This window comes from Borostomias antarcticus, assembly GCF_949987555.1.
Source record: "Borostomias antarcticus genome assembly, chromosome: 22".
In the NCBI taxonomy this organism is placed as follows: Eukaryota; Metazoa; Chordata; class Actinopteri; order Stomiiformes; family Stomiidae; genus Borostomias; species Borostomias antarcticus.
Window position 1 is genome coordinate 15,427,723 of NC_140255.1, and position 12,315 is coordinate 15,440,037.

The 12,315-nt window shown below is 44.7% G+C and overlaps 1 protein-coding gene across 1 annotated transcript; it reads left to right on the plus strand.

Moving 5' to 3' along the window:
* Positions 1-2,123: 2,123 nt before the first annotated feature.
* kcnj2a (potassium inwardly rectifying channel subfamily J member 2a) lies at positions 2,124-3,476 on the plus strand (the record flags this gene model as incomplete). Its single annotated transcript, XM_084455951.1, has 1 exon — positions 2,124-3,476. Exon 1 carries the CDS (start codon positions 2,205-2,207, stop codon positions 3,474-3,476), a length of 1,272 nt encoding a protein of 423 aa, XP_084312077.1. The 5' UTR covers positions 2,124-2,204.
* Positions 3,477-12,315: the final 8,839 nt, after the last annotated feature.

Below are 12,315 nucleotides of genomic sequence, written 5' to 3' on the forward strand. Positions count from 1 at the left end.
AGTCTGTCTATGTATCTCTCAGGTCAGGACCATAGCCAAGGGTAGTTTTTCAAGAACAGGATTCATTGTTCTATAGTATCCAGGTCCCATAACTTCCAGTTTCACAAACTGTTCTTTGTAAAACAAGAAAAAAGTAATATGTACAGTTATTTTCATCAGTGTCAAAATATTATTTGTCTGAAATCAAATATGAGAAACATTGCCCTATATAGGCTATGTCTATTTAAGTCACACAAGACAACAATATGCCCTTGGGAGGAAACATAGAAACCAGTCATCACAATTTATATCGATTAAAAACTTGCTCATATATCATTACTGATTACTGCCACAACGAGTTAGGATGCAAAAGTATAGCTGGCATAGTTGCACTTGACTTTACACACTGGCAACAGCTACAGGTTTGACTACGCATTAAGCACATTAGATCAAGTGGGTTTATTCGTGTGCAGAGTAGGCTACCACGGATAATGTACAGTAAAATGCTTAATGCATATAGCCTACTAATTGTGCAAAGACTACAACCATAGCTACACGTGAGATGTGTTTACGGTGGGGGGGAGGGGGGTATCTATTTGTGCATTTAAACGTTTCAGAGCAGGCCTATCTATATATTTTTCCTAACCGCTCCCACCCCCTTCTCGTCATTTACTAGACGTCTCCAAACCCGTCTGTAAGTTTCAGTTTCTTAATTGTATAAAAGTTAGTGACATTGTATTTCATTTGTCGTAGGCCTAGGATAATGTGTGAGCTCGCCGTGTCCGTTGCTAGGACAGCTATATCTGAGACATGTACAATAGGCTACAACAGGCGCAGGGCTTTAATGAGCGGTGTTTCAGCAGAGGATCCTCCCGGGACAGGCGACACGCTGCCGGGAGGCCAGGCTGTCCCCCGAGGACCCCCCGGGAGTCAACAAGCCACGACGCTCTCAACCGGAGAAGCCGTGCTCTAGCTCTGTACACCGAGCACACCTGTATGCGTGTCATTAGGCCGGGTTGCGTTATCGTTTATTCAAAAGTCTGCAGGAGTAGGCCTACATGAGGACAAAAGTGGAATGGAATCACTGATATTTCTCGCCCCGACACAAATCACACGTCTAAAATGTTAAATAAGCTGAAAATCTGTCGGCGCCCTAAAACGTTTCCAGACCCTTAGTGACCGGGAGGTCCAGTGAGGCGTTAACTAACAGAGGCTATTTTCCATCTTCGTGGCCTCATTATTAGCAGCGGGGTACGTGGAAACGTACATCAGTGATGCACCAGTGCATGGGTAGAATAAGTGCATGCAATCTGGTTGATGTGGCTGACACAGTGAGTTGCACCATCCTCAGTGTGTCTGAGACATGTGGCATATAGTTACTTATAAAACTACCTGCTATTGCATTCCTGCTGTTCTCTTCCTCGTTGGTTATCCTTCGGGGGATTGGAGACATGTCCATCTGAGAAGCATCAGTGAGCTTTAATCAGGTTGATCCGGCAGTAGTGCCAAAGCTGTGGAAAGTCCAAGTAAAATGTCCATGGGATCCCACAGACACACCGTAACCCACAGTTCAATGGGAAATTATCTTGTCGACATACTGCTGGCAACCAAAACAAGTGTGCTTTGTAAATGACCATCAGTGGGATCTTGGTCCAGTTACTCTGTGACCTCTCTCAGTGGGTGTGGAAAGGACAGAATAGGGTTACATTTTACTGTTATTTTGTCATGACTGAATAAAATATTTTTGGTCCAGGGGGGACATGCCGTTATCCACTGTTTTTCTCAGGCTGCACACACTGCTCAGTAACGTGTGATGAAGCAATCATTCAGGACAGGTGGTACTATGTTACGAAGAGGGCCTCCAGGGGTCACAAGCTAAAAGGTGTCACTGTGAACTGTGCATTTTCTTCAAGAAAATAGACCTTACAAATGTTCTCTCCGTCTTTTTTGTCTCCAGGATACATAATTGATGAGCTCCCGCCGCCTGCTGAAAGAGGCCTGAGCCGGCGATCCCCAGCCCTGCGGACGTCTCCTCGGTTGCAGTCAAGCCAGGGGCCCAGCGAAGGACCCAGAGGCGTCTCCTCCGTTCGCCTCATTTCCACCGCCATTTCCTGCTCGACTTGGTCCCCTCCAGCGTTTCAAAACTGTTTCTCCAACGCTTTTTCCAGAAACTCAGACTGTTTTCCAAAGCAGAAGCAGCACAGCTCCCACCGCAGACGGAGGTGATGGGGAGTGTGCGGGCCAACCGCTACAGCATCGTGTCGTCAGAGGAGGATGGAATGAAGCTGGCTGCCACCATGGCGGTCCCCAACGGCTACGGGAACTGCAAGGGCAAGGTGCACACGCGGCGCCAGCCACAGAGTCGATTCGTGAAGAAGGACGGCCACTGCAACGTGCAGTTCGTCAACGTGAGCGAAAAGGGCCAGCGCTACCTGGCTGACATCTTCACCACCTGTGTGGACATCCGCTGGCGATGGTGGTTCGTCATCTTCTGCCTGGCCTTCCTCCTGTCGTGGCTGTTTTTCGGCTGCGTGTTCTGGCTGGTGGCTATCTTCCACGGGGACAAGAAGTGCGTCTCCAACGTGAGCAGCTTCACCGCAGCGTTCCTCTTCTCTATCGAGACCCAGACCACCATCGGCTACGGCTATCGCTACGTCACGGACGAGTGTCCCGTCGCTGTCTTCATGGTGGTCTTCCAGAGTATCGTGGGCTGCATCATTGACGCCTTCATCATCGGCGCGGTCATGGCCAAGATGGCTAAGCCCAAGAAGAGGAACGAGACGCTGGTGTTCAGCCACAACGCCACGGTGGCCATGAGGGACAACAAGCTCTGCCTGATGTGGCGCGTGGGGAACCTGAGGAAGAGCCACCTGGTGGAGGCCCATGTCCGGGCCCAGCTTCTCAAGTCCCGCACCACGGCGGAGGGGGAGTTCATCCCCCTGGACCAGATGGACATCAACGTGGGCTTCGACAGCGGGGTCGACCGCATCTTCCTGGTCTCCCCCATAACTGTGGTCCACGAGATCAATGAGGAGAGCCCCTTCTACGACATGAGCAAGCAGGAGCTGGAGACCGCCGAGTTCGAGATCGTGGTGATCCTGGAGGGCATGGTGGAGGCTACGGCCATGACCACGCAGTGCCGCAGCTCCTACCTGGCCGGCGAGATCCTCTGGGGCCACCGCTTCGAGCCGGTGCTCTTCGAGGAGAAGAACTACTACAAGGTGGACTACTCGCGCTTTCATAAGACGTACGAGGTCCCGAGCACACCGTTGTGCAGCGCCCGGGACCTCGCAGAGAAAAAATACATCATGGCCAACTCCAACTCCTTCTGCTACGAGAACGAGGTGGCGCTGGCCAATAAGGAGGACACTGACGAGGGCAACGGGGGCAGCGTCGGCCCTGACGGCCCCCAGACAGACAACGTTTCAGACACTGACCACAACCAGGCCACCGTGCCTCTGGAGCCCCGCTCTCTGAGGCGAGAGTCGGAGATATGAGTTGGGTGGCAGGATGTCTCGCACGAGAGAGAGAGAGAGAGAGAGAGAGAGAGAGAGAGAGACCCTGAAATCACCTCCGCTATCAAAGGCACATTGAGCTGAGCTGGGCCCTTGAGTAAAGGACAAGTTGAAGCTGACGGTACTGCTGTGAGAAGGGGGGGCTAGGTTGGAGGGGGATGGGGGGGGGGGGGTCACGTATGTAACGGTTCTATTACATACAGTATGATAAAATCACAGCACCATGACCAATGTGCACAGGAGCTCAAATGCTCCTGGGAAATGTCCACTCAAGACGTTTGCGCATCTTGTTAGTGTCTTGGCTGTAGTCATATATCTAAAGAATATAGTAAAAGGGCTGTGTAGATGACTTGAAAATGGCAGGCATGTCTCTCTGATCATCTGTCCAGCTAATTCAGAACAAGATGGATTATTAAGGACGTTGGTTTTGTCTTTATAAAGTCTGTTTTCTTAAGTGCTGCTTGGTGCAGCATTTTCCTTCTATAACTGTAGAAACATGGAGAGATATGCGGACAGAGGAATAGCCTTGCTCTTTCACAATGTAAACCATATACATTTTGCTAATTTGCACATTCATTTTGCAAACGGTGAGAAACGGCGACCGCACATGTGGCTCCGTCTCATCACTCTCACTTATCACACATGCACGGTCACCAAAACCACCTCCTTTACGAGGCAGGGTTATCTGTGAACAAATCCCTAAATTTGCTCGATAGTGCTCAGCATCACAGTGTGACGCCAGTACATACTCCATGTCCTTTGTCTCTTTTCTTCCTGCTACGTCCATATGCGTCTGAAGCAGACATGGTACTGTAGGCTGCATGGGCTGATTATGAGCTGGTCTCTCTAAAGATGTCACACATTGCAGAAGCGTAATGAAGCAGTTTCTTAGATAAACGAGAGCTTTGCTCTCCTTATATTTTTTTGTATGGATGGAAGTTTGGAATATGAGGAAGGAACGAGCGGAGGTTGTAAACCACACCTAGAGCATGTCAGTCGTAGTCTGTGGTGATCACATGAACAATTACGTGTCTGTTTATCAGAGAAGAGGCCTTTTCTGTTACCAGCCTCCTGTCTTATCGAGATGGAGGCTTGTTCAATTGCTGGTCAAATTGATGGAAACATGCCTGTTGACTTGTAGGAAGCAGGGTAGTATTATCAGCATTGACATGAAGCAGACATGAAACTGAAACATACGGGGGGGGGGGGATAAATCGAGCATACGAATGTTCTTAAAAGTGCTGCTATGTTGTTGCATTTTATAGGGTTTGATAACAAAAGCCAAAGAGTATTATTATCATAGTTTTAATGTATTTGTTGTGTCCATTTGTTAGGCTGGTATGCATAAAGCATTTCTAATTTAAATAGACCAGAAGGAAGGAGTTTGGTTTTCAAGTAATTGTATACATTTTATGATGAAGACATTTGGTAACACTTCACTTGAGCCCCTCCTCTCAAAGCCTTAATATCACGGTCAAAAGACTGACATCAAATATTTAAATATGTTCAGTAAACTGGCTGACAAGCAGTGTGCACTGTAACTGATCCAGACAATCATTATCAGCTGTCCCGAACAATCGTTTTGACAGATGTGCAAGTCTTACGACACTGGGCTCAAGTAAAGTTTAACCAGAATTTTGATATTGAAAACTTCTCAAAGTACACAGACAAGAAAACTGTTTTTTAATACTTAACCTCAAAAGAACAGTGTTACAACAGTCATTAACCCTAGATGCCTAAATCAACATCAAAAGTCCAAATATGGTTTTTATTTTAGTATAATCCGGTCATGCACAATCCAGCCAGCCAAAGAGAACATACTCTCCACAGGGCTCTTTAAATAAGGATACAAGCAAATGTAAAACATCTTTCTCCATTTTCACAACTGTCTTTGCTGTACATGCATCTACACTTAAGGGCTGTGGATTCTATGCCTCCTTATGAATGTTATTTTCTAATTTTCCATATAAAGGTGTAATTTTGCTTGGGAGTCATGGATTGAAAAGAATGGTCTAAAGCCAAAAGTACTGTAACCCTGTATTTCAAACCCTGATTTTGCATCTGACAAATTAATCTATTTTTTTTCTTTTTCTAAACGATAGAAGGCCTTTAGGCTATGTAGTTTTTACATTTGTAAATAGATCCCACCACGCTGCAGTCTTTTTGTATCAAGAGTCTTCCAATTGTACTGCAAAACAATGGAATGTACAGATTTTTATATTAATAATATTATTGTTATTATTGTTGTTATTATTGTACATGCTATTGTATTGTTCTTTTTTCAATAAAACCTCAATGAATGATCAAATGCAGGTGGGAGGCAGTAAAAGTTTGTGATACTGTAGATTTATGTCAAAGTCTGTCTGTGAAAACACTACCAATCCCTCTGGGATGTGGGGACGAGGGCTGGCAAGGCCCCAGAGGGCATCTCCCGGACAGCCTGTTTTGAAGGGACCCTGTTCACGTGCGTCAGAGGCCCTACCTTGTGCAGTGGTGAGACAAAGCAGCCCCTCTTTCCTGAGTTATTCCGCAGGAGGGATTAACACTCTTCTCTTGTTTTGTCCTGCTATGGCACTCACTGCTGATCCATCATCGCTCACCCAGTCTGCTGAGCCTGTCTCCCTGGCGCTGGTCCATTGTTCCACACTTCATTACTCATTCATCTCTCTCTGATTTCCAATCAAACCTACTGACTTAATCTTCATACCGTAATGAACAATGAAGACAACCAATTCGCCTCAACACAAAAAAATACAGAAAAAATGTTCTTATAAAAGTTTGATGAATTTCAACAATACATCATGTAATCGTGTAATCCCTGTCATGTCACATTGAGAAAAAACAGTAGTTTAAGGGGAGGAAATGGAACTATTTTTATTGGGGCTGACTGTAAGACAGCTCCCCCCTTCCCGCCTCCCCATCTCCACTCTCCTGTTGAAGACGATGGAGAAAAACTGGACTTGAACCCAGCTCCATGGAAAATTCCTCAGTTTACAGTTGGGGAAGACTGACACTAATGTCAACTTCTGAGAAGGAGCTGGAATCAGAGCTGTGAATGTGATACTGTATGTGGGTGTGTGTGGGTGTGTGTGCGGTGCCTGTGTGTGTGTGTGTGTGTGTGTGTGTGTGTGTGTGTGTGTGTGCGTGCGTGCGCGTGTGTGTGTGCATATGCGGTGCCTGTGAGTGTGTGTGTGTACACATGTATTTGTGATTTATCCTTCTAGCAAATAGTAGTGATGTGATTCACTTCCATCGCGCTGGCACAGGAAGAGAGAGGGGATGAGTCAGAGCTGTTTCAGTTCCCCATTACAATTTTTCTTTAATTCCTCCATATGAATGGAAAGATGAGTGAATGTGTTAACATATGTATATTACATAAAACGATTGGGAGCTTTCTAAACACATGTGCCGTTTATTGCACCACACTGTTTTTTATGGGGGGGATTGCAAATCAGTATTCCACTGAGGTTTAATCTGTCCAGACCTGAGAAGGAGTTACTCGCCACGTTGTCCCATCAAGGCGTGGAAATCAGCAGTGTGACTATGGGGGCCACTGGTGGGAAAGTAAGGAGTAAAGAGTCAACCTCATCCGGTCACACCATTTAATATTCCATTTATTTGAATTATTAATCTAAAGTTGTTACCAGGAAAGGCACATTGAGGCTACTTCCTGTTCGAAAGGAAGAATAGTGCCTCATTGTTAAGCAGCGTCCAGGGCCGCAGAGTGCGGACTCTGGCTAGGTGAGCCCCTCTTACACTATTGTGTTACTCAACTCCTTCATGTTTATGAAAACAATAAAAGGTTGTACTGTTTATTAGTGGAACAAACTTCCAAAAGAAAATGTTGAACTAACTTTATGTATCTTTGAACCTGAAATATATATATACACTATATATATATATATTTGGTATACATATATATATATATATATATATATACGTATATCAAATATCACAACTGTTAATATATTAAATTAATCCTTACTCTTACAGTTAATACATTAAATTAATTTATAATAATTTAATAATACATTGCTGTGACATTTAGATCTGCAGAGCTGCAACCAGAAGCACAGGGCATTGCAGAGTTTAGAGGTGTACAGTAGCACAACACAATCTGGCTCCTAGACTATCGCCGGAACACCCCTCTTGTAGTGACCCATCTGGGAACTTAACTCTCAGACAGACTCAGCTCTCCTCCAGACCTGTGATCCCCCCTCTGTTTTGTCTTTTGCTGGAGTGAAGTCTTCCGGTTTCACACGGACCCCTGCTCTGTAAAACAAAACCACTCAGCAGAGCAGGGGTCGGTGACTAAACCAGGGATAGGCATGATTTAACCAGGGTCTGACTAAACCAGGGGTAGGTCTGACTATACCAGGGGTAGATTTGACTAAAGGAGGGTTAGGTCTGACTTAACAAGGGGTGGGTCTGACTAAACTAGGGCCTGACTTAACCAGAGGTAGGCCTGACTAAACCAGGGGTAGATCTGACTAAACCAGGGGTATGTCTGACTTAACAAGGGGTAAGTATGTCTAAACCAGGAGTAGATCTGACTAAACCAGGGGTAGGCCTGAATAAACCAGGGGTAAGTATGTCTAAACCAGGTTCTGACTAAACCAGGGATAGGTCTGTCTAAACCAGGGGTAGGTCTGACTAAACCAGGAGTAGATCTGACTAAACCATGGTCTGTCTAAACCAGGGGTAGGTCTGACTAAACCAGGGGTAGGTCTGACTAAACCAGGGTCTGTCTAAACCAGGGATATGTCTGACTAAACCATGGGTAGGTCTGCTCTGCTTTGAAGGATCAAAATAAAGCTCCCTCTTTTTCAGTGAAAATATGAAAGTCTATCAATCTAATAGTCCGGGAGCCATGGTGTTGAACCTGGTTTTGTCGTGTAAAGTGGGGGTACCTCTTAAAAATACTGGGGGATGCCCGGAGAATCCCTTGAGCATTTTCAGATATTAACCCCTTTATGCCCAAAATCCTAGAAAAATAGGGATTCTTCAGATTTCATCAAAAATACTGTATATATTAAAGGTGTCCACGTTTGCAAAACTTAACTTTCATTGTTTTTGCATATACATTTGAGTCTCTGATGGGCCTACTAACACACAAAGTATGAAGTGAAAAAGCCCAGTCATTTTGTTATGGTCAGCCGAAATGAAAACATTAGAAAACAAGGCAGTCCCAGCAAGCCATTCAAATCTCCCATGTCAAATCACGTCACAGTCGGGGACCTATTATACAGTAATAATCCCGCCCCCATCTGAATATCTCCAACCACTTGCTTTTGTTTACTTAGCTATAAAGGCTGACATTATTTGCAGGTCCGTCTAGCTAGCATAATGTCTTCGCACGGAAAATGCCCTGTTCTTGGATGGAAGAACAGATCGTCTCCAGAGCTCAAATGACAGAAGAGCTGAGTGGATAAATTAGATTTTTGATGGCAACCGCTGAACACTGACAGTGTGTGCTAGTCATTTTTTGCCCGATTGCTTTTCCAACCTGGGTCAGTACAATGCAGAATTTTCAGATAAACTCTTTCTGAATGATCAAGCACTACCAACTGTCCAACAGAAACTGAATTATGCTGTGTTTGTTTGCATATAGTACGCTAGCTAGCTAACATGAACAAACTCCCCTTGCCTCAATCCGGATGCTCGTCTCATCATATGCTAGAGTAACGTTAGTGGAATGAAATTGGTAGACTTCTAGTTCATCGAGCGGTCATTAGAAATGATCAAATCATTGGATTACCCTCGGCCTACATAATCTAGCTTGAATTCTTTGTAGTCGAATGGTGTCATATAGCCTGGTGGTGTCTAGCTAGCGAATGTAGCTAGAGGTATCAGCATGCAACCGTGGAGATAACGTGGGCACTATCATGTTTAGTCAGGGAGAGGACAAGGAAATTTGTCACAGTGGCATCGAGTGTGGATGGTCCAGGCTAGCCAGCTATATTTTAGGTAGCATCACGCCGTCAACAGCCCTGGTTCTCTAGCCTGCCGACTTGCTCTTAGCTGAGCTCATTTGCATATGAAAAAGCGCTCAATCCGCTGAATCTGATCTCGTGGTTAACGTAGGGGTATAGAGGCATGCTAGAACGCTTATTCTGAGTGGTATTTTCAACAAAAATACTCAAAGACATGTTTTGGGGACCCCAAAGAATATTAAATTGTTGAAAATTAGCATAATAGGACACCTTTAAGTCAAATGCATCAAATTTGCTTCATTCATAAAGGAGGTCATGTACAATGTATGTGATTCCAAATTAATGAATATTAACTCTTTTAGGCCATGTCAGCAAAACTAACTTTTGATTAATAAAGTGCTGAAAGATATTATGAAAAAGAGGTCATGTGATCTATGTGAAGTTATCTGACAGGGTTGGGGGGGGGGGGGGGCTTGACTCTTTCAGCATGTCCAACATCCTGTTCCAGATTTACTGCATTTTACAGTTAGGGTCGATGTTTTTTTGTGTAATGTTTTGTGTAATGTTGTTTTGTATAGTGATACATTTCATTTAAAAGTAAATTTTATTGGAGGACCAGAGTGTTTATTGAAGGAACATGATGAGGAAGACCAGGAATAGGTTTGTTAAAGTTCATTATTGTGCAGAAAATTATCAATACCAGTAGTAGGATCCCAGAAATGGGATTTGATAGTTTTTTCTTTTTCTTTAGATACTTCACCAGTCTTGAGTCCACTGCAATCTTCTATTTGTAAAGACAATTATGTATGGTGACATTGATTATGAAATTGATTCTTGCTCTGCTCTTATCCAGCCGTGTAACCTTAACCTTAATGCACCTGCCAGTGTGTATCATGTACTCAGAATGTCTACATGCTAATGAACAAAGGCTCAATGGGTGTACAGGAAGGTTCATACAGCACGCCCTGTACTGTCATCAAAAGTTTGTTTTGCTGGCATGGCCTAAAAGGGTTAATATTCATTAGTTTGGAATCGCATACATTCTACATGACCAACTTTATGAATAAAGCAAATCTGATGCGTTTGATTTGAGTATTTTGCATGAAATGCTTCTGGGTTAATATATGAAAATGCTCAAGGGATATCCCTGGTCACCCTCTTGTATTTTGAAGAGGGACCCCCAAGCTACAAGAATCAGTAGAGAGAAAAAATGTACCCGTAAAAACCAGGTTAATAAAAAAAGCAGCCTGAAACTTCGGACTATAAAGCAGTCTTCATCAGCGGCACACACTTTTTTAATGCACTAGTTATTACTGTACAATCTCAAATATAATACGGTAAACCCATTCTCATCCTTGATCTTGATCACCAAATGCTGCACTCACCCTGATGCTACTGTACATCCACACAACTGCTTCACCCACAACACTGTAAGGCAGCACACAACTGTTCAGACCTGCAAGGTGAAATATTCCAGGGGCCAAGCGGTCCAAAGGACTTCAAAACACTCCCTGCTCTCGCTCCAGCCACACTTTGAAGCTTTGCCAAATACTTGTCGACTCCTCTTTGATGTCATGCCAAACACTGTCACTGCCAGTGATGCACTCTTGTCACCCGACAGGACACGATAACTTTCCATCAATAGTACAGGAAAAAAACTCAGATTATACAGTACACGTGGTGGTCTCATCTTGATACCCCGTGTTTTGTATACCTGAGAAGTTGGCTTCATCCCCTGGTTAGAATGCATAAGTAGCATTATTTGGCAACTGTGTATTGGAACGAGCCAGAGGAGACGGCTGGGGGTTCGCTGTGCATGTTCCTTTAGCTTGTCTGTGAAAAGCACTGGGAGGAGGAAGGCCCACATCCAGGGACTCTCATGATGTACCAACATTCTGTACTCCCTTTGTCTTACAGCAAGGTTAAAAAATTATCCGCCTTAAAATAAAGCAGCTTAATAGAATTTTAAAATCTATGTTGCATGAAGAAACAACCTGTCATAAATCACAAACTTTGTGAAATATCTGGGTTTTCCCTCTTCACAGTGCAGAAAGACTGTATTCAATCAGTGGACACCACTCGTTTTTATTACAGCACACAATGAATAAGAATAAGATAAAATAACAGATACAAAACAAAAACGTTGAAAAAACAGGAAGGGAATAGCGTGGGGGCCTCCGTAGCAGCCCCCTGCACCCCCCTGTCGAAGACCCTGTCTCTCTAGCCCCCCCGGCTGAGCTAGGGGTCTCCAAAGTCCCTCCATAGAGAATGAATGTCAGGCAGTCCCAACTGAATGGGTTTCAATGGGGGTGTGGGGCCGTGCTGATCCGCTCATGGGTCGGCTCGTTCGATTCTGTGGGCCGAGACGAGTCCAAGTCTCTCGACGGTGGGTCACTCGGTTCGACAGCGGCGGCCGTGCGTAGGAGGACGTAGGAGGAGGCCACAAACATTGGAGGGGCCTGCTCCAGAGGTGGGCATATGCAAGGGCGTAGGTTTGATTTCAACATTGGTAGGGACCATATAACAGTGTAGTCTGCATACACAATTTTTGCTGGGGACGAGGAGAGGGAGAGGAAAGGAGAAGGCTCTTTGGTGTAATTTGGAGGCCTGTAGAAGAAATTAAAAAATCCAGCGCGAGCCAAGTATATCCATGTGATGGCAGCGGACGGGGTACCGAGAATGCAGCTTCTAAAAAAATTATTTTCTGCTGCGAAACGGTTGTTTTCATCAATCTATTTTTATGAATCGCTAGTTGTGCTTCCATAGGGCGAGGGATTGTTGTGGTTTTCACATGCCTCTTTAATATGATCTTGGTGAGTCAAACATCTTATAATACAGTATGCCGTAAATAAGGTCCAGGTTGTCGAAAAAGAGCCTTCTCCTTTAAA